The sequence below is a fragment of the Oncorhynchus mykiss genome, chromosome 2 (genome assembly GCF_057628025.1).
Source record: "Oncorhynchus mykiss isolate SJ-2025 chromosome 2, ASM5762802v1, whole genome shotgun sequence".
Classification (NCBI taxonomy): Eukaryota; Metazoa; Chordata; class Actinopteri; order Salmoniformes; family Salmonidae; genus Oncorhynchus; species Oncorhynchus mykiss.
Genome location: NC_143023.1, coordinates 48,438,527 through 48,462,284, shown reverse-complemented (window position 1 = coordinate 48,462,284; position 23,758 = coordinate 48,438,527). Strand labels below are relative to the sequence as shown.

The 23,758-nt window shown below is 42.6% G+C and overlaps 1 protein-coding gene across 16 annotated transcripts in view; it reads left to right on the top strand.

Moving 5' to 3' along the window:
* The window catches only part of nap1l4a (nucleosome assembly protein 1-like 4a), a 64,225-nt gene that overhangs the window by 23,148 nt on the left and 17,319 nt on the right, over positions 1 to 23,758 (top strand). For 14 of the 16 annotated variants that reach the window (XM_090201370.1, XM_021564183.3, XM_090201399.1 and 11 more), the window contains exons 5-9: positions 214 to 300; positions 3,282 to 3,413; positions 3,578 to 3,649; positions 3,934 to 4,073; positions 6,659 to 6,804. In XM_090201370.1, coding sequence (XP_090057496.1) covers positions 214 to 300; positions 3,282 to 3,413; positions 3,578 to 3,649; positions 3,934 to 4,073; positions 6,659 to 6,804 — 577 coding nt within the window. Of the gene's footprint in view, positions 1 to 213; positions 301 to 354; positions 1,692 to 1,938; positions 3,414 to 3,577; positions 3,650 to 3,933; positions 4,074 to 6,658; positions 6,805 to 23,758 lie in introns of those variants that run through there. The other 2 variants (XM_090201409.1, XM_090201412.1) reach the window with 1 other exon arrangement.

Here is a 23,758-nt window from a genome sequence, read left to right as displayed (position 1 = left end):
TTAAGAACAAGTTCTTATTTTCAATGACTGCCTAGGAACAGTGGGATAACTGCCTGTTCAGGGGCAGAACGACAGATTTGTACCTTGTCAGCTCGGGGGTTTGAACTTGCAACCTTCCGGTTACTAGTCCAATGCTCTTTTAAAAAGTTAGTGCGTGCTGTTTCTTGCCAGTCACTTTTTGTGTTCTTTTTTTTTGGTGTGTTTTACCCACAGAGACGAGACGTGGTGACAGCCACAGTGGAACCCACAGACGAAGACTGTGAGTGGCACAACGACAGAGAGGAGGAGGAAGAGCTAGCGGTTAGTGAACTGATTGGCTCAAATGCATCATGCCCCTCAAACATCTTGTAGCCAGTCACAGCTCTGTTTAGATGGAACCTTCAAACTAGGAACCAGAGTATTCATATTTGTTGTTGCAAATGAGAACGCTTCCTCATTAGTCCCATTTTCAAATTATACATGGTGCTTGGTCACCTCACCAAATACCAATTTTGGTGTATTGCGTTACCTGTGTTAGATCTAGTTTGAATCATTACTTAACATTGAATATAAATTACAGAAGACAGTACTATTGGCCAGTCTAAAGCAATACTTACACGTTTGTGTGTGTGATCTGTTTTGTAGAATATGGAGGGGCATGGCCACCAAGCACACAGGTGACCATAGTTTGCTTATTAAAACCTGTTATGGCTGCAATCCCCGTACAGGGATCAACATCAGGGGAAATTTCAGAGTGACAACTAAAAATACAACTTCGTAACATTAAACATTCTTGAAAATGCAAGTGTCTTACACCCTTCAAAAGATTAGAATCTTGGTAATCAAACTGCGTTTTCCAATTTTAAAATAGCTATTACAGAGAAGAAATCCCATGCTTTTGTTTGAGAAGAGCAATCAACAGAAACATTTTCCGCCATGACAGTTTTTACACATTCACATCTGAAGGTAAAATTATGACTTACATTCTGATATCTTGCTCTTATTTCTCTTCCTGAGGGTCCCAGTGATCAAATTAAGTGCCATTTTCTTTGATAAAAATCCATTTTTTCTAGCCTAAATCGAAACATTTTGTAAACCGTTTGTGCCGTGAATTCCATCTCTATCAATTTTTTACGGAGCATTCGACGTGATTACCCCCCGTAAACAATCGTTTATCTAGTCATGGTTGGTTTCAATGCATTCCTCTGGATGTTTGCAACACAGCCAAACGTCATTTTTTTTGCGGGGAGTATTGACCGAAGTGAACTGATTTGAGGAGAAAGAGCAATGACTGCCTTACACACCAATAATTTTAGCGACGCTTCATTGATTGACTATATTTCTGCCCAATGACCACTGATCTTCTTGAAATCTAGCTGGGTAGATAGCCAATGAGCTGAGGTAAACTCCAGTATGTAATGGTTTGGGGTTGGACCACAATTCCTTGTTTGTAATTGCACGCGCAGGGAACTCCATTCTCCCCTTGACGGTCAGAGGAGTTGCTGTAAGGCTTTTTACACGCAGCTGTTTTTCGGTAAGTTGTAGTTTCAATGATTTCATTGAAGATATCATGGCGAATAAATCAGGTAAAGCAAAGTCTAAAGTGAAAAAGTGAAAGTGAGACGATTTTTTGGTTTGAGGAATCTTGAAGTGTTATGATTCAAACGAACTGAGGAGCTGTTTCTGCAAGGACAGGACGTACTTCTGGACGGGTAAGTGCTAATGCCGTTTTATGAAATATATTTTAAAAAATGCAATGAAATGTGTTTGTTTGGGTGTGTGTGTGTGTGTGTATATTACACACACACACAACAATAATAATAATGGCCAGAGTTGAATGGAACAGCACTTCACCTTAGTGACTGTTCCCTCTGCTCTATCCAATACATATCTGTTTATTTTATGTGATGATAAAAGGCTCATAACATTAAAAAAATATTTGTATTGTTTCTTTCACAGTGATAGTGACTCCGACTGGGAGCCCCCGGTGCCAAGCTGCCCGCTCTACCTGTGCCCCCAGTGGTGTTCATATGCCACAGTTCATTACTGCAGGCATGACTGTGCCTCAGGGCCAAAAGGGCACAGCATGGAGGCGTCGTTGTGTTCTGTGTCGCATGAAATGCACCACTTGTTCAGTTTGCCTCTGCTTTACATCAGAAAGAGACTGCTATGGGACATGGCACAGGCAGCAAAATATTGTGACGAGGACTTCCAAGGGGTGTACTGTTTTTTTATATTTATTTTCTAAAAAAAACGGAAGCATTTTTTTTGTGTGTTAGAATTGCTTTTTGATATGTTGTATATAGTTATTTGCACTGCTGTATATAGTTATTGGTCATTTCACCAATTTTGCCACATTTGGGCAACTTGAGTGGGACACCTGGGTGACTTCATGCTAAATGTCATGTAGCTCACCCATTCCTGAAGTTATCAGTCTGAAACGTTGCACACCTACAGTTGCCCTCTTTTGTTATCCATCAAAATTATCTCCAGCATCCTATCTGACTGTGTGGCTATTCTAGTACATGTGAAAGATGATACTACAAAAATAAAAAACAGAAAACGTATGCTCTTTCTCTTTTCTTCCACCAGATCTACTATGTTATATTCTCCTACATTCAACTAACATTTCCACAATCTTCCATTCAAATGATACCAAGAATATGCATATCCTTGACTCTGGGGCTGAGCTACAGGCAGTTAGATTAGGGTATGTCTTCAGGCAGAAATTGAGAACAAAGGGATGCAGCCATAACAGGTTTTAAGAAGGGACACACCATTGCTAATTGGGGGGGAAGCTTCTGCTCTAGTCCAGCTCTTTCAAAGTATTCTATATATTTCTGTATCGTACAGGTTATAGTAACTAAACTGTAGAGGTTTTTATTGGTTTAGTTTGACAAAGTGCAAGTGTTTCCTGTCTCCTGGTGCCTTATGGGAGGGTAAGATGGCTACCTGTCTCTGCAGGGGTTAGTTGGGGCTAGTCAGACTGATCTTCAATCTTTATATTTATTCTTTACTTTGAGCCTGGTCCAGCATTTTGTTTGATTTGTATATACCTGCTCCAAGAGCCTTAAAATTAAAAGCCTTGCTCTGGATCTTCTGCTTCCTGCCTCTGCTGCTCACCGGCACCAGCCAGACAGCTCAAACCATCCAGGACAATTACCATCCACCCTTAAAATGTGCTGTACTTGAACAAAAGGATAGCTCTCCAGGACAACTGTTGGTAATTGACAACTGCATAGTACATGCACAGATGGGAATACATGCGAAATCAAAGTATAGTAACAATTGTCTGCCTGTAGGAGGAGCTGAAGAAGAAGGCTGCTGTTGAGGAGAAGAAAGAGGATGCCGCCCCAGAGGAAGACCCCAAAGGCATACCCGAGTTCTGGCTCACCATCTTCAAGAGCGTGGACATGCTTAGTGACATGCTGCAGGTAGACTGTCTTACTTTCATGTGGGGCCTAGTCAGTGTGTGATTTCTCTCCTAACTAGTGCACACACAGCGGAGTGGTGAGTGATATGCTACATCTGAGTGATATGCTACAATGTAAACACATTGGAGATGAGTACTGCATTGAAGCGGTTTCTGTTCCATCAGGAACACGATGAGCCTATCCTGAAGCACCTTCAGGATATCCAAGTCAAGTTCTCTGAGCCTGGACAACCTATGGTAGGTATTACAATCCAACTGAGTCTGGGATCCATCTTTTTTTCCAGGATCATTGAGTCCTTTATCTGTGTCTGAACATAGAAAGTTGACATCGATAATTGAGTTCGTCTTCTGACTTGTTTTTTTTCAGATCACATCCCTTTATTCATAGAATGAATACATTTTGTACAATAAACTAATCACATAGCTGATCAAATAACCTGTCTGTATGTGCGAGACAGTGGTTTTTGTGAAGGTATTTTCTGTGTAATTTGATCATTTGTCCCTCTGTTTCCCTTTGGCAGAGTTTCACACTAGAGTTCCACTTTGAGCCAAACGGTTTCTTCAACAACGCTGTGCTCTCTAAAGTCTACAAGATGAAGTCGGAGCCTGATGACGATGAACCCTTCTCATTTGAGGGCCCGGAAATTTTCGACTGTGAAGGGTGAGGGTCAACGGCATTAGGAGGTTATCACGATTCTCTGTCTCAATACTCATAGCAAGGAAACACAATTTCCTCAGTAAAGCGGTCCTAATGTTGTAAACAAATAATGCTTCAACCAAGAGTCAAATGTCTTTATTTTCTAAGCTATTGCACATATTTTACATGACAAGTTCTTAAAGGTAGTCATCAATGCACGAAGTGAATGGCAATACCGGGTCAATTTCTGCAACAACTAATTGAAATGCTAGGCTTAACTTCCCAGCTGTTTCCAGACCCGCAGCTATCAAGTTGTAGCTGTTTAATGCGCATCTACCCTGTGAGTGCATTGTAACGCATCGCTCATCTGTTACATGTCATATCGCTGAGTCTCTGTTTAAAAGACCATAGAGTTCACTGTTTTTCTTTTTTGCCATGGACAATTGTGTATCATGGTATTGTGACAATAATAAACCAAAACCTCAAGGGACGTTTTCCCGCACATAGATTAACCCATAACTGTCTAAGCCTGTGGGGGGGGGGGGGGGAGTTCTACTAAGCTATATGTAATTGTTTTAAGGTCAAACCAAGGATCATTTAGCTATTTGATTTGGAATGAAGTGTCAAATAAATGTGTGTGTGTATATATGTATATGTATGTATGTATGTATGTATGTATGTATGTATGTATGTATGTATGTATATATATATATATATATATATATGTATGTATGTATGTATGTATGTATATGTATATTATACACACACACATACTGCTCAAAAAAATAAAGGGAACACTAAAATAACACATCCTAGATCTGAATGAAATATTCTTATTAAATACTTTTTTCTTTACATAGTTGAATGTGCTGACAACAAACTCACACAAAAATGATCAATGGAAATCATTTGGATTTGGAGTCACACTCAAAATTAAAGTGGAAAACCACACTACAGGCTGATCCAACTTTGATGTAATGTCCTTAAAACAAGTCAAAATGAGGCTCAGTAGTGTGTGTGGCCTCCACGTGCCTGTATGACCTCCCTATAACGCCTGGGCATGCTCATGATGAGGTGGCGGATGGTCTCCTGAGGGATCTCCTCCCAGACCTGGACGAAAGCATCCGCCAACTCCTGGACAGTCTGTGGTGCAACGTGGCGTTGGTGGATGGAGCAAGACATGATGTCCCAGATGTGCTCAATTGGATTCAGGTCTGGGGAACGGGCGGGCCAGTCCATAGCATCAATGCCTTCCTCTTGCAGGAACTGCTGACACACTCCAGCCACATGAGGTCTAGCATTGTCTTGCATTAGGAGGAACCCAGGGCCAACCGCACCAGCATATGGTCTCACAAGGGGTCTGAGGATCTCATCTCGGTGCCTAATGGCAGTCAGGCTACCTCTGGCGAGCACATGGAGGGCTGTGCGGCCCCCCAAAGAAATGCCACACCATGACTGACCCACCGCCAAACCGGTCATGCTGGAGGATGTTGCAGGCAGCAGAACGTTCTCCACGGCGGCTCCAGACTCTGTCACGTCTGTCACATGTGCTCAGTGTGAACCTGCTTTCATCTGTGAAGAGCACAGGGCGCCAGTGGCAAATTTGCCAATATTGGTGTTCTCTGGCAAATGCCAAACGTCCTGTACAGTGTTGGGCTGTAAGCACAACCCCACCTGTGGACGTCGGGCGCTCATACCACCCTCATGGAGTCTGTTTCTGACCGTTTGAGCAGACACATGCACATTTGTGGCCTGCTGGAGGTCATTTTGCAGGGCTCTGGCAGTGCTCCTCCTTGCACAAAGGTGGAGGTAGCGGTCCTGCTGCTGGGTTGTTGCCCTCCTACAGCCTCCTCCACGTCTCCTGATGTACTGGCCTGTCTCCTGGTAGCGCCTCCATGCTCTGGACACTACGGTGACAGACACAGCAAACCTTCTTGCCACAGCTCGCATTGATGTCCCATCCTGGATGAGCTGCACTACCTGAGCCACTTGTGTGGGTTGTAGATTCCGTCTCATGCTACCACTAGAGTGAAAGCCCCGCCAGCATTCAAAAGTGACCAAAACATCAGCCAGGAAGCATAGAAACTGAGAAGTGGTCTGTTGTCACCACCTGCAGAACCACTCCTTTATTGGGAGTGTCTTGCTAATTGCCTATAATTTCCACCTATTGTCTCTTCTATTTGCACAACAGCATGTGAAATTTATTGTCAATCAGTGTTGCTTTCTAAGTGGCCAGTTTGATTTCACAGAAGTGTGATTGACTTGGAGTTACGTTGTGTTTAAGTGTTCCCTTTATTTTTTTGAGCAGTGTATATAAAAACATTTAATAAAATAATTTTCGGGCCTTGTTTTAGCCCATACAAATGCATTAAAAAAATATTCACTACGGGAAACCTATTTTTGTTGGGCTATCTCAAGCTTAAACTGACAGGTTTTTATGGGGTGCGGACATCGACTAGGGGTTTACGGTCAGTCCTGGACTGAAAAGATATTTCAATGGAGATTCTCCAATCGGCCCTCAAAGTTTTACTCGTCATGTCAGTCAGCACATAAAACAAAGTCCATTCAATTTGATAATTTCTCCTTTCTCTCCCTGCCCTCCCCTCTAGTTGTCAGATAGACTGGCATAAGGGGAAGGATGTGACGGTGAAGACCATTAAGAAGAAGCAGAAGCACAAAGGCCGTGGCACTGTCCGCACAGTCACCAAGCAGGTGCCCAACGACTCCTTCTTCAACTTCTTCAACCCCATTAAAGGTGAGAACACCACAATCTAGTCTTTATACCCTTTGCACAGTTGTCACATTTGGCTCCCTTCAATTTAAATCTAACAATGGATTAATATGGGATCCCCCCCCACTGATCTACATGACCTACTTTCAAAGTGAAAAAAATGTATAGATGTTTTTGAAAATTAAGATGCATAGGTCTTCACACCCCTTGGAAGAAAAACCTTTGACAGCAATTACAAATAATTTTGAATACATTTCCTCCAACTTTGCAAAACTCTTGGGGCCCCATCTATCTATTGTTCTTGGCAAAATTGCTCAAGCTCATTCAAGTTGGTTGTAGATCACTGATGGGAACAAGTCACAATTTTGCTAGTCTTACCATTCAAGTCTCGCATTAAATCCCAAGTAATAATAGGCAAGTCTCAAGTTCCAGAGCTCAGGTCAAGTCTCAAGTCCCTAATTTGGGGTTTTATACCAATTTCAATGCCATTTTTAAGAAAAGTAAGTCATTTTCTCTCTTCTGTATTTTAGCCCACTAGTACATAGGCTAATGTAATAAACTCCACAGATCATGAAAATGTTTCCTTGAATCATCATTACTAATAGAAAGCCCATCCAAATTATTTACAGCTAGTGTTGATATTACAGTGGCTTGCAAAGGTATTCACCCCCCTTGGCATTTTCCTATTTTGTTGCCTTACAACCTGGAATTAAAATAGATTTTTTTTTTTTTTGGGGGGGGGGTTGTATCATTTGATTTACACAACATACCTACCACTTTGAAGATGCAAAATATTTTTGGGGTGAAACAAACAAGAAATAAGACAAACAGAACTTGAGCGTGCATAACTATTCACCCCCCAAAGCCTATACTTTGTAGAGCCACCATTTGCAGCAATTACAGCTGCAAGTCTCTTGGGGTATGTTTCTATAAGCCTGGCACATCTAGCCACTGGGATTGTTGCCCATTCTTGAATGCAAAACTGCAAAACTGCTCCAGCTCTTTCAAGTTGAATGGGTTCTGCACAGCAATCTTTAAGTCACACCACAGATTCTCAATTGGATTGAGGTCTGGGCTTTGATTAGGCCATTCCAAGACATTTAAATGTTTCCCCTTAAACCACTCGTGTTGCTTTAGCAGTATGCTTAGGATCATTGTCCTGCTGGAAGGTGAACTTCCGTGCCAGTCTCAAATCTCTAGAAGACTGAAACCGGTTTCCCTCATTAATTTCCCTGTATTTAGCGCCATCCATCATTGCTTCAATTCTGACCAGTTTCCCATTCCCTGCTGATGAAAAACATCCCCACAGCATGATGCTGCCACCATTGGTGGTGTGTTGTGTTTGCGCCAGACATGGTGTTTTTCCTTGATGGCCAAAACTCAATTTTAGTCTCATCTGACCAGAGTGCCTTCTTTCATATGTTTGGAGTCTCCCACGTGCCTTTTGGCAAACACCAAACGTGTTTGCTTATTTTTTTCTATAAGCAACGGCTCTTTTCTGGCCACTCTTCTGTAAAGCCCAGCTCTGTGGAATGTAGACTTAAAGTGGTCCTATGGACAGATAATCCAATCTCCGCTGTGGAGCTTTGCAGCTCTTTCAGGGTTTTCTTTGGTCTCTTTGTTGCTTCTGATTAATCACCTCCTTGCCTGGTCTGTGAGTTTTGGTGGGCGGCCCTCTCTTGGCAGGTTTGTTTTTGCCAAGTCGAGTAGTACTCAAGTCCAAGTCACGTGACTCGAGTCCACAGCTCCGATCGATGAACCGCAATGTTTGAGTATTGTCTCTGGTTTTCACGTAGATTTAAGTCAGGGCTGAGACCAGGGCAGTGACGTTAACCTGTTGAGTGTAGGGGGCAGTATTTTGATGTTTGGATGAAAAACGTACCCAAATGAAACGGCCTATTTCTCAGGCCCAGAATCTAGAATATGCATATAATTGACAGATTAGGATAGAAAACACTCAAAATTTTCCGAAACTGTCAAAATATTGTCTGTGATTATAACAGAACTGATATTGCAGGTGAAAACCTGAGGAAAATCCAACCCGTAAGTGCTGTTATTCCTGAAAGCTCTCTGTTCCATTGCCTGCCTTCGCGCCATTTAAAGGATATCAACCAGATTCCTTTTCCTATGGCTTCCACATGTTGTGAACAGTCTTTAGACATAGTTTCAGGCTTTTATTTTGAAAAATGAGCGAGAAAGATCACATCGTCATTGGATGGCTGGGTGCCAGCAGCGTTTTGCATGCGCTACAGCTTGGTGCAGACATTTTCTCTCTCTCTCTCCTATTGAAGAAGCTACAGTCCGGTTTAAATATTATCGATTATATATTGTAAAAACAACCTGAGGCTTGATTATAAAAAAAACGTTTCACATGTTTCTACGAACTTTACGGATACTATTTGGAATTTTTGTCTGCCCGGTCGTGACTGCTCGAGCCTGTGGATTTCTGAACATAACGCGCCATCCAAACGGAGGTATTTTGGATATAAAATCTTTATGGAACAAAAGGAACATTTTATTGTGTAACTGGGAGTCTCGTGAGTGCAAACATCCGAAGATCATCAAAGGTAAGCAATTTAGTTTATTGCTTTTCTGACTTTCTTGACCAATCTACTTGGCTGCTAGCTGTTTAATGTTTTGTCTGTTGATGTCCTTACATCACCGCTTGGTATGCCTTTGCCGAAAAGCTTTATTGAAATCTGACACCAGGTGGATTAACAACAAGCTAAGCTGTTTTTGCTACATTGCACTTGTGATTTCATGAAAATTAAATATCTTTAGTAATTTAATTTGAATTTGGCGCTCTGCAATTCAGAGGATGTTGACAAATGATCCAGCTAACGAAGATAAGTGCATCAAGAAGTTATACAACTTTACAGTTTGTATAACAACTAGTCTACACGTTTTGATCTCTAATACATTCTAAGGTAGCGTGATGCGACTAATGATTTGAAAAATGTCACAATTTGACAAGCACTTGATAATATTCTCACATCTGACTATTCTCAATTTAATCGGGTCTATACATATAGCCTACTAATGTCATTTTTTTTCCCCGAATGTCCTACAAAAAAAACATCTGTAGCCTGCACGCACAGCAAATGGAGGAAGCACTTTTAATATGCCAAGTAGGCTACACTGTTTGTAAAGCAGATGAATGTGCTAAATTTGAAACATTTAGCAATAAATATAGCAACATGAGAATGCTGGGATCCTCTTCTTAAATAGTGGCGATTCAAAACTCTGTTTATACACGAGATTGCGCAATGACTGACTGGGCTTATAAGAACATGTTTCGGTCAGCTATGGGGGCTCCAACCCTGTTCTCCTGCAGCAAAGCCCCCCCAGAACATGATGCTGCAACCCCCGTGCTTCACAGTTGGAATGGTGTTCTTCGGCTTGCAAGCCTCCCCCTTTTTCCTCCAAACATGGTCGTCATTATGGTCAAACAGTTCTATTTTTGTTTCATCAAACCAGCAGACATTTCTGCAAAAACTACCCATGTGCAGTTTAAAACCGTTGTCTTGAACCGTAGGATTGTTTTGCACTTTTTCGCAACAAAGTACTTTCATCTCTAGGAGACAGGACACATCTCCTTCCTGAGCGGTATGACAGCTGTGTGGTCCCATGGTGTTTATACTTGCGAAATATTGTTTGTACAGATGAACGTGGTACCTTCAGGCGTTTGGAAATTGCTCCCAAGGATGAACCAGACTTGTGGAGGTCTACAATTATTTTTCTGAGGTCTTGGCTGATTGATTTTCCCATGATGTCAAGCAAAGAGGCACTGAGTTTGAAGGTAGGCCTTGAAATACATCAACGGGTACACCTGCAATTGACTCAAATGGTGTCAATTAGCCTATCAGAAGCTTCTAAAGCCATGACATTTTTCTGGAATTTTCCAAGATATTTAAAGGCACAGTCAACTTGGTGTATATAAGCTTCTGACCCACTGGAATTGTAATACAGTGAATTATAAGTGAAATAATCTGTCTGTAAACAATTGTTGGAAACATTACTTGTGTCATGCACAAAGTAGATGTCCTAACCGACTTGCCATAACTATAGTTTGTTAACAAGAAATTTGTGGAGTGGTTGAAAAACGAGTTTTAATGACTCCAACATAAGAGTATGTAAACTTCCGACTTCAACTGTAGATGCTCTAGATACACTTTACAGGAACATTTTTTATATATATATAACACACACACACTGTACAGGAACTTGATCACAATATACAGGAATTGAGTAATATTTCAACCAAGAACACATGAACTGCTACATGATCCCATCTGCACACACATACACATCAGATATGCTTAACACCCCGGCAGTCCTTCAATCTAAGCTAGATGCCCTCAATCTCACACAAATCATCAAGGATCCCACCAGGTACAACCCTAAGTCTGTAAACAAGGGCACCCTCATACACGTTATCCTGACCAACTGGCCATCCAAATACGCCTCCGCTGTCTTCAATCAGGATCTCAGCGATCACTGCCTCATTGCCTGTATTCGCTACGGGCCCATAGTCAAACGACCACCCCTCATCACTGTCAAACGCTCCCTAAAACACTTCTGCGAGCAGGCCTTTCTAATCGACCTGGCCCGGGGATCCTGGAAGGATATTGACCTCATCCCGTCAGTTGAGGATGCCTGGTCATTCTTTAAAAGTAACCTCCTCACCATCTTAGATAAGCATGCTCCGTTCAAAAAATGCAGAACTAAGAACAGATATAGCCCTTGGTTCACTCCAGACCTTACTGCCCTCGACCAGCACAAAAACATCCTGTGGCGGACTGCAATAGCATCGAATAGTCCCCGCGATATGGAACTGTTCAGGGAAGTCAGGAATGGAACTGTTCAGGGAAGTCAGGAAAGCAAAGGCCAGCTTTTTCAAGCAGAAATTTGCATCCTGTAGCTCTAACTCCAAAAAGTTCTGGGACACTGTAAAGTCTATGGAGAACAAGAGCACCTCCTCCCAGCTGCCCACTGCACTGAGGCTAGGTAACACGGTCACCACTGATAAATCCATGATAATTGAAAATTCAACAAGCATTTCTCAACGGCTGGCCATGCCTTCCTCCTGCCTACTCCAACCTCGGCCAACAGCTCCGTCCCAGCTTCTCCTTTACCCAAATCCAGATGGCAGATGTTCTGAAAGAGCTGTAAAACCTGGACTCGTACAAATCAGCTGGTCTTGACAATCTGGACCCTCTATTTCTGAAACTATATGCCGCCATTGTCGCAACCCCTATTACCAGCCTGTTCAACCTCTCTTTCATATCGTCTGAGATCCCCAAGGATTGGAAAGCTGCCGCAGTCATCCCCCTCTTCAAAGGGGGAGACACCCTGGACCCAAACTGTTACAGACCTATATCCATCCTGCCCTGCCTATCTAAGGTCTTCGAAAGCCTACTCAATAAACAGATCACTGACTATCCCACCGTACCTTCTCCGCTGTGCAATCTGGTTTCCGAGCCGGTCACGGGTGCACCTCAGCCACGCTCAAGGTACTAAACAATATCACAACCGCCATCGATAAAAGACAGTACTGTGCAGCCGTCTTCATCGACCTGGCCAAGGCTTTCGACTCTGTCAATCACCATATTCTTATCGGCAGACTCAGTAGCCTCGGTTTTTCTAATGACTGCCTTGTCTGGTTCACCAACTACTTTGCAGACAGAGTTCAGTGTGTCAAATCGGAGGGCATGTTGTCCGGTCCTCTGGCAGTAGGAAAAACTCCCTAGAAAGGCCAAAACCTAGGAAGAAACCTAGAGAGGAACCAGGATATGTGGGGTGACCGGTCCTCTTCTGGCTGTGCCAGGTGGAGATTATAACAGAACATGGCCAAGATGTTCAAATGTTCATAAATGACCAGCATGGTCCAATAATAGTAAGGCAGAACAGTTGAAACTGGAGCAGCAGCACAGCCAGGTGGACTGGGGACAGCAAGGAATCATCATGTCAGGTAGTCCTGAGGCATGGTTCTAGGGCTCAGGTCCTCCGAGAGAGAGAAAGAAAGAGAGAATTGGACACCGAACAGGACACCGAATAGGACAGGAGAAGTACTCCAGATATAACAAACTGACCCTAGCCCCTCGACACAAACTACTGCAGCATAAATACTGGACGCTGAGACAAGAGGGGTCAGGAGACACTGTGGCCCCATCCGAGGACACCCCCGGACAGGGCCAAACAGGACGGATATAACCCCACCCTCTTTGCCAAAGCACAGCCCCCACACCACTAGAGGGATATCTTCAACCACCAACTTACCATCCCGAGACAAGGCTGAGTATAGCCCACAAAGCCTCCTCCACTCACGCCGCCAAACTTACCCTAGTAAAACTGACTATCCTACCGATCCTCGACTTCGGCGATGTCATCTACAAAATAGCTTCCAATACTCTACTCAGCAAACTGGATGCAGTTTATCACAGTGCCATCTGTTTTGTTACTAAAGCACCTTATACCACCCACCACTGCGACCTGTATGCTCTAGTCGGCTGGTCCTCACTACATATTCGTCGCCAGACCCACTGGCTCCAGGTCATCTACAAGTCCATGCTAGGTAAAGCTCCACCTTATCTCAGTTCACTGGTCATGATGGCAACACCCACCCGTAGCACGCACTCCAGCAGGTGTATCTCAATGATCATCCCTAAAGCCAACACCTCATTTGGCCGCCTTTCCTTCCAGTTCTCTGCTGCCTGTGACTGGAACGAATTGCAAAAATCGCTGAAGTTGGAGACTTATCTCCCTCACCAACTTTAAACATCTGCTATCTGAGCAGCTAACCGATCGCTGCAGCTGTACATAGTCCATTGGTAAATAGCCCACCCATTTTACATACCTCATCCCCATACTGTTTTTATTTATTTACTTTTCTGCTCTTTTGCACACCAGTATCTCTACCTGCACATGACCATCTGATCATTTATCACTCCATTGTTAATCTGCTAAATTGTAATTATTCGCCTACCTCTTCATGCCTTTTGCACACCATGTATATGGCCTTTTTTTTTTCTACTGTTATTGACTTGTTTATTGTTTACTCCATGTGTAACTCTGTGTTGCTGTCTGTTCACACTGCTATGCTTTATCTTGGCCAGGTCGCAGCTGTAATTGAGAACTTGTTCTCAACTAGCCTACCTGGTTAAATAAGTTACATTTAAAAAAAGATGGAGACCCAGCCCTACTGATTGCACTTTGAGGTAAAAAAAAACGTCAAAGAAATGCATACAAAGGTAACCCGAGCCATTCCACCCCTCAGTCCCCATCCACTTGCCCGCATCTTCCCTCCCCAACCAGAAACATCCCACCCCGCCTAGCATCAAGTATATTTCCGACTTCAACTGTATCATGGAATATCAGAAATTGCTGTCTGTCTAGACAAACTTTGAAGTCAGATTTAGCAGTAAAAATGATTACGTAGTTAGTGTTTTAGGCTTTGTAGAGCAGAATAGACAGCTGATGGGCTATCAAAAATCTGTTTTCTCACACAATTCCATAGCCTATAATACATGTTGCACAACACTTATTTCATTCCATGCATCAACCAGCTGCACATCTAACTCTGAATGTTAGGGCTTGTGATTATCCATTGCATTTGCATTGATGTCAGTGATTAGAGGGACAATAGAGCACCGAGTACCAGACCATTAGGACCTGATGGAGGGACAATAGAGCACTGAGTACCAGGCCATTAGTGACTGGCTGTTAGCAAGTTTGGAAGGCTACTAATGACCATCAGTGGCATCAGAGCACAGATTTGGAGAAGCCTAGTTACTGTGACTCAAAGGTCACGTGGAACTTGGCGGTCGTGACCCGTGACTGCCGACGTGGCAGAAATGTGGTCGCCGTAACAGCCCTAGCTGAGCTTGGACCAATAAACACAACACTTTGTGGAAACTCTTTCTGGTGTGTCTTTGGCCTTATAATTCGGGTAAATGTCACCCTGAAAAATAAAACTCAATCCAATTGTAAAGTCTTGAAAAGACAGAGGTAGGTTTTCTTTTAAGGCAGGGATTGGCAACTTTGATGGGGGTGGGGGCAACAAACAAATCTCAAATAGTCGAGGGGCTGCAGTTGCACCGCCACCACCAATAATACATATTTTGCCATGCGGTGTAGAGTAAATGTTTGTTTTAAAGCAAGTTTGCTGCCATTCTACACCTTTTGTTTTGGAGTGGAGATATTTTGGAATTGTATGTCGTTTCTTTGGCTATGCCAGATTAGGTGATATGACATGCTATTCTATAAAATAATTTCTCTGTAATTAATATTACCTGATTTAAGCTGCAGAGCGCCAAATTCAAATACAGAAATAGTAAATTTAAAAATTCAGAAAACAAAACCTATTTTACATAGGTTTAAAGATGTCAAACGATGTTTACATTCAATCCTCAGGTTGTTTTTAGCCTAAATGATCTATAATATTTCAACCGGACAATAACGTCGTCAATATAAAAGGTAAACAAGAAATGCACTCTCTCGGGATTGCGCATGAAAAAGCTCTTGACACGTCAGGGTCCACTCATTCAGACTGCTCTTACTCCCTCATTTATCAGAATACAAGCCTGAAACAATTTCTAAAGACTATTGACATCTCGTGGAAGGCATAGGAACTACAATTTGAGTCCTAAGTCAATGGATACTGTAATGGCATTGAATAGAAAACTACAAAACCACAAAAAAGAAATACTTCCTGAATGGATTTTTCTCAGGTTTTGCCTGCCAAATCAGTTCTGTTATACTCAGACACTACTTTAACAGTTTTGGAAACTTTAGTGTTGTCTATCCAAATCTACCAGTTATATATATGCATATCATATCTTCTGGGCCCGAGTAGCAGGCTGTTTAATTTGAGCGTGCTTTTCATCCAGAATTCCAAATGCTGCCCCCTACCCGACACATTGGTGTCCTCCGACACATTGTGACATGGGGCCATGCATTATCATGCTGAAACATGAGGTGATGGCGGGAGATGAATAGCACAACAATTGGCCTCAGTATCTCTTTACGGTAGCTCTGTGCATTCAAATTGCCATCGATAAAATGCAATTGTGTTCGTTGTCTGTAGCTTATTCCCGCCCATACCAAAATCCCCCCGCCACCATGGGGCACTCTGTTCACATTGTTGACGTCAGCAAACCGCTCGCCCTCAGGACGCTCGCTATACATGCAATCTGAAACTCCCCAAACTTGTAGCGTCATGCCCAAGAAGACTCGAGGCTTTTAAACGCTGACAAAGTTGCATCAACAAAGTGCTGAGTAAAGAGTCTGAGTATGTATGTAAATGTTATATATCATTTTTCTATACAGTTGCTACAATTTCTAAACCTGTTATTGTGTGTAGATTGAGGGGGGGAAACTATTTAATCCATTTTAGAATAAGGCTGTAATGTAACAAAATGTGGAAAATGTCCAGGTCTGAATACTTTCCAAATGCACTGTATGTACAGTACCATTCAAGTTTGGACACATACTCATTCAAGGGTTTTTATTTTTTGCTTTTTTCTACATTGTAGAATAGTGAAGACATCAACTATGAAATTACACATGGAATCATGTAGTGTCCATCAAATCAAAATATATTTGATATTCTTCAAAGTAGCCATCATTTTCCTTGATGACAGCTTTGGCATTCTCTCAACCAGCTTCACCTGGAATGCTTTTCCAACAGTCTTGAAGGAGTTCCCACATGCTGAGCACTTGTTGGCTACTTTTCCTTCACGCTGCGGTCCAACTCATCCCAAACCATCTCAATTTGGTTAAGGTCTGGTGATTGTGGAGGCCAGGTCATCTGATGCAGCACTCCATCACTCTCCTTCTTGGTCAAATAACCCTTACACAGCCTGGAGGTGTGTTGGGTCATTGTCCTGTTGAAAAACAAATGATACTCCCACTAAGCGCAAACCAGATGGGATGGCGTATCGCTGCAGAATGCTGTGGTAGCCATACTGGTTAACTGTGCCTTGAATTCTAAATAAGTGTCACCAGCAAAGTACAATCACACCACCACCTCCATGCTTCACTGTGGGAACCACACATGCAGATCATCCATTCACCTACTCTGTATCTCACAAAGACATGGCGGTTGGAAACAATTTCTTTAATTTGGACTCTTCAGACCAAAGGACAGATTTCCACCAGTCTGATCTCCGTTGCTCGTATTTCTTGGCCCAAGCAAGTCTTCTTCTTATTGGTGTCCTTTAGTGGTTTCTTTGCAGCAATTCGACCATGATGGCCTGATTCATGCAATCTCTGAACTGTTGATTTATAGATGTCTATTACTTGAGCTCTGAAGCATTAATTTGGTCTGCAATTTCTTAGGTTGCAACACTCACTACCGCGTTCCAAACTGCCTCTGGAAGCATCCTCGGCACAATAATTGTTCGTCAAGAGCTTCATGAATTGTGTTTCCATGGCCAAGCACCTGCACACAAGCCTAAGATCACCATGAGCAATGCCAAATGTTGGCTGGATCGGTGTAAAGCTCACTGCCATTGGACTCTGGAGCAGTGGAAACTACTCTCTGTAGTGAGGATTCACGCTTCACTGTTTGGCAGATGCCAGGAAAATGCTACCATAGTGCTGACTGTAAAGTTTGGTGGAGGAGGAATACTGGTCTGTGGCTATTTTCCGTGGTTCGGGCTAGGCCCCTTACTTCCAGTGAAGGGAAATCTCAACGCTACAGCATACAACTACATTCTAGATGATTCAGAGCTTGCAACTTTGTGGCAACAGTTTGTGGAAGGCCCTTTGACAGCAAGCGTACCCGTAACATGCCACCACATTACTTAAAATATGTAGGGTCAACTCTGTGATGTTGGATTTGCCCCAAACCTAAAATGTTTAATTTATGCCAAAATGTTTATTTCTATGTGGTCTTCACTTACAGCTTTTTTTCTTCTGTGGGTACACGCGGTCGGTCTGTGGTTATGCGGGGGAAAAAAATATGAAATGTGCTTTCTACATTGCCAAATATTCTGTTCTTCACAAATTGAACTGTCTGGCCTCTGTCAAAGAATGGTCCCCATTTCATGCTAATCTAGCGGTCCTTCTGTGTTTCTGCTATATTCATTTGGAAGTGAGACTGTGCTGCTGCTAAGTTGTTGCCACCATGCCAACTAAATATTTCTACCGGAGCTCTTTAAAGATACTAGAGCTTTCCTCAGCCAACAAGATGGCTGACTGTAAAATCAGTTTACTATTCAATTGATCAGCTTGTGTTGCGTTCAATGCCAAGAACATAATATTCCTCTCGAGGCACTTTCAAGTTGACTGCCGTAGGGATAGAAACATGCATTCTGATAAACCCAGTCATTGTACAACATTCTTAATGCAAGCATGGGAAAAACACACTTTTGAAAGAAGATTTGATGGCCACTCCTAAAAATGAGACCCACACAAATAACACAAAGGTATCCATGCATCGAAGGTAAGATGCATGGGTACCCATTAAAGGTAACTCAGCATGCAGAAAGCAAGATTATACTTCAGGCCATGTGTAGCATACAGTAGTTTCTCTGCAGTTGTTCAACACAACCAGCAGGTGACAGTAGACTCTCACTTCTGCCCGCTGCACCCTGATCTTGGCAGTGGAACAGGTTTCCCCCAAATACTCATTCTGCACAGACTTCAATGTATCATATTGATCTGCTTACTAAGACGGCAAGCACTTCTTTAGGCATTTTAAATATCTCGATGTGAATTTGATTAGTGAGTTTAAGATGCTCTTTGTAATAATGAAAAGTGCTTTATAAAGTAGGCCTAAATGTGTTATTATATTTATACATCTGGAATGCGTCCATACTTAGAGATATACCAGGACAGGAGCTGCTCACATTGCCTCTTACACAATGACTGTCTCTATTGATGGTTAGATGTTATTCACAGCCTGGTCTGTGTAGGCACAATCTCTGTTGTGGACTAGAATCAGACTTCTGTCCTACATACGTTGGACTTCAAAGCTTAGCTTACGTCAAAGACGTGAGCTTTCCATTTTTCGCCAAGACCGGAACTAAACTGTGTGCTTGTGCGACCCAAGATTTTGATTTGTTTACTTAGCTACAGCTCATTTACACATCACACACCTCCAGTTTGGAGTTCTTATTGTCTTGGTGAAGAATGGAACACACACACACACACACACACACACACACACACACACAATTGTGTGTAAAACCAAAGGTGGTAGGACCATGTAAGGGTGACCCAACTAGTGGGTCTATATCACTGTCACAAGGTGATTTGCATATTTGAGGTAATCTGAATGAGTAAAAAAGCACCTTTTTATTTGAGCTCTTGACTCACATTTTTCTATCTATTAGTCAGCCCTTTTCAAACATGCATGCACCAATCCTGAACCCTCACCTTCAAACTCTGAATACCTCTTTGGTGTATCCTAGGTGTGTGATTGGTAGATATTAATACTGTAGCTCAGGTGTGTGCCCTCAGGGTGGGGCCTGCGTAGTCAAGTCTCTGAATCCGCTATCTCTCAGACAATAGTTCTTTGTAAAGGAAAAATACATAAATTGTACACCTCACCCTCTCAGACTCACTTCCCGCCCTTCAATGTAAGCCAACATTCAGTTCAATTCAGTGTAGCCAAAATGACATTCAACTCTTTCCTCTGTTCCATCTTTTATTTTTACTTCATTTGTAAGTCTCTACCTAATCTCCTTTCCTATTTTTATCTTCCCTTGAATGAAGTTAAATCCATTCCATCTCCTATCACCCTGCAATCAGTGTTGTCTCTCAGGCTATGTGAGTGGGAAATGGGGAGAATGCTGGCTAAGGGCTAACCTTGACTCATCTGACTTTCCCTCCATAGCAGACTCTCTGGAATGCAGCCCTGCCTGCCTGGTACCACTGTGGGAATGTGTGTGCATGCGCACACCCACCCATGTGTTACTGTTAAAGAAGATTTACACTTATGTGTGAGTGTTGTCTGTTTGACTGATTGTTTGTGGAACAAGTGTGTGAGAAGTGAATCGTATGTACACTACCGGTCAGAAGTTTTAGAACACCTACTCATTCAAGGGTTTTTCTTTATTTTTACTATTTTCTACATTGTAGAATAATAGCGACGACATCAAAACTATGAAATAAAACACATGAAATCATGTAAACAAAAACAAATCAAAATATATTTTATATTTAAGATCCTTCAAAGTAGTCACCCTTTGGGCATCAGGTAGAATAGTGGTTAGAGTGTTGGGCCAGTAACCGGAAGGTTGCTGGATCGAATCCCTGAGCTGATGAGGTAAAAATCTGTCTGCCCCTGAGCAAGGCAGTGAACCCACTGTTCCCCGGGCGCAGATGACGTGGTTTAAGGCAGCCTTCCCCACCTCTCTGATTCATAGGGGTTGGGTTAAATGCGGAAGACACATTTCAGTTGAATGCATTGTTGTTCAACTGACTAGGTATCCCCCTTTCCCTTGCCTTGATGACAGCTTTGTACACTCTTGGCATTCTCTCATCCAGCTTCATCTGGAGTGCTTTTCCAACAGTCTTGAAGGAGCACTTGTTGTATACTGAGCACTTGTTGGCTGCTTTTCCTTCACTCTGGTCCAACTCATCCCAAACCATCTCAATTTGGTTGAGGTCGGGGGATTGTGGAGGCCAGGTCTTCTGATGCAGCACTCCATCCCTCTCCGTCTTGGTAAAATTGAATCATAGCGCTTGATGGTTTTAGTGATTGCATTTTAAGAAACTTTCAAAGTTCTTGAAATGTTAACTATTGACCGACCTTCATGTCCTAAAGTAATGATTGACTGTCATTTTCTATTTACTTATTTGAGCTGTTCTTGCCATAATATGACCTTAGCCCTATTTGGTAAAATACCATCTTCTTTATACCACCTCTACCTTGTCACAACACAACTGATTGGCTCAAACGCATTAGGAAAGAAATTCCACAAATGAACTATTAAGAAGGCACACATGTTAATTGAAATGCATTCCAGGTGACTACCTCATGAAGCTGGTTGAGAGAAGGGTGACTAATTTGAAGAATCTCAAATATACAATATATTTTGATAACAATTTATTTTTGGTTACAAAAATATAAAGGCAACATGTAAAGTTTGTCACATGAGCTTAAATTAAAGACCCCAGAAATCGAGCGAAATGCTTGTGCTTCTAGTTCCGACAATGCAGTAATATCCAACGAGTAATCTAACCTAACAATTTCACAATTACCTTATACACACGAGTGTAAAGGAATGAATAAAAATATGTACATTAAAAAAATATATATGAATGAGTGATGGTATAGAACGGCATAGGCAAGATGCAGTGGATGGTATAGAGTACAGTATATACATATGAGATGAGTAATGTTGGGTATGTAAATATATGGCATTGTTTAAAGTGGTTAGTGATACATCATCAATTTTTACATTATTAAAGTGGCTGGAGTTGAGTCAGTATGTTGTCAGCAGCCACTCAATGTTAATGATGGCCCTCTAACAGTCTGATGGCCTTGAGATTAGAGGTCGACCGATTTTATGATTTTTCAACACCGATACAGATTATTGGAGGACCAAAAAAGATGCTGATTAATCGGCCTATTTTTATTTATTTGTAATGATAACAATTACAACAATACAGAATAAACACTTGTTTTAACTTAATATAATACATCAATAAAATCAATTTAGCATCAAATAAATAATGAAACACATTCAATTTGGTTTAAATAATGCAAAAACAAAGGGTTGGAGAAGAAAGTAAAAGTGCAATATGTGCCATGTAAGAAAGCTAACGTTTAAGTTCCTTGCTCAGAACATGAGAACATATGAAAGCTGGTGGTTCCTTTTTAACATGACTCTTCAATATTCCCAGGTAAGAAGTTTTAGGTTGTAGTTATTATAGGACTATTTCCCTCTAACATTTGTATTTCATTAACCTTCGACTATTGGATGTTCTTATAGGCACTTTAGTATTGCCAGTGTAACAGTATAGCTTCCGTCCCTGTCCTCGCTCCTCCCTGGGCTCGAACCAGGAACACAACGACAACAGCCACCCTCGAAGCATCGTTACCCATGCAGAGCAAGGGGAACAACCACTCCAAGTCTCAGAGCGAGAGACATTTGAAACGCTATTAGCGCGCGCTAACTAGCTAGCCATTTCACTTCGGTTACACCAGCCTCAACTCTCGGGAGTTGATATGCTTGAAGTCATAAACAGCGCAATGCTTGACGCACACCAAAGAGCTGCGGGCAAAACGCATGAAAGTGCTGTTTGAATGAATGTTTACACGCCTGCTTCTGCCTACCATCGCTCAGTCAGATACTTAGATACTTGTTTGCTTGTATGGTCAGTCAGATGATATGCAACGCAGGACACGCTAGATAAGATCTAGTAATATCATCAACCATGTGTAGTTAACTAGTGATTATGATTGTTTTTTATAAGATAAGTTTAATGCTAGCTAGCAACTTACCTTGGCTTACTGCATTCACATTACAGGCAGTCTCCTGCAACGAGAGGCAGGTCGTTATTGTCTTGGACTTGTTAACTGTAAGGTTGCAATAATGGGTCCCCCGAGCTGACACGGTGAAAATCTGTCGTTCTGCCCCTGAACGAGGCAGTTAACCCACCGTTCCTAGGCCGTCATTGAAAATAAGAATGTGTTCTTAACTGACTTGCCTAGTTAAATAAAGATTAAATAAAGGTGTAAAAAAAAAAAAAATCTGTGTCCAAAAATACAGATTTCCAATTGTTATGAAAACTTGAAATCGGCCCTAATTAATCGGCCTTTCCGATTAATCGGCCGACCTCTACTTGAGAAGCTGTTTTTCAGTCTCTCGGTCCCTGCTTTGATGCACCTGTACTGACCTCGCCTTCTGGGTGATAGCGGGGTGAACAGGCAGTGGCTCGGGTGGTTGATGTCCTTGATGATCTTTATGGCCTTCCTGTGACATAGGGTGCTGTAGGTGTCCTAGAGGGCAGGTAGTTAGCCCCCGGTGATGCGTTGTGCAGACCTCACTACCCTCTGGAGAGCCTTATGGTTATGGGCGGAGCAGTTGCCGTACCAGGTGGTGATACAGCCCGACAGGATACTCTCGATTGTGCATCTGCAAAAGTTTGAGTGCTTTTGGTGACAAGCTGAGTTTCTGCGCCGCCTTCACCACGCTGTCTGTGTGGTTGGACCATTTCAGTTTGTCTGTGATGTGTACGCCGAGGAACTTAACTTACTACCCTCTCCACTACTGTCCCGTCGATGTGGATAGGAGGGTGCTCCCTCTGCTGTTTCCTGAAGTCCACAATCATCTCCTTTGTTTTGAGTGTGAGGTTATTTTTCTGACACACACTCCGAGGGCCCTCAACTCCTCCCTCTAGGCCGTCTCGTCGTTGTTGGTAATCAAGCCTACCAATGTAGTGTCATCTGCAAACTTGATCATTGAGTTGGAGGCGTGCATGGCCATGCAGTCGTGGGTGATTTAAAGTGGAACGCACCCTTGTGTGTCCCCAGTGTTGAGGATCAGCGGGGTGGAGATGTTACCTACCCTCACCACCTGGGGGCTGCCCATCAGGAAGTCCAGGACCCAGTTGCACAGGGCGAGGTCGAGACCCAGGGTCTCGAGCTTGATGACGAGTTTGGAGGGTACTATGGTGTTAAATGCTGAGCTGTAGTTGATGAACAGCATTCTCACATAGGTATTCCTCTTGTCCAGATGGGTTAGGGCAGTGTGATGCGATTGCGTCTTCTGTGAACCTATTGGGGTGTTAAGCAAATTGGACTGGGTCTAGGGTGTCAGGTAGGGTGGAGGTGATATGGTCCTTGACTAGTCTCTTAATGCACTTCATGATGACGGAAGTGAGTGCTACGGGGCGGTAGTCATTTAGCTCAGTTACCTTAGCTTTCTTGGGAACAGGAACAATGGTGGCCCTCTTGAAGCATGTGGGGACAGCAGACTGGGTTAAGGATTGATTGAATATGTCCGTAAACACACCAGCCTTC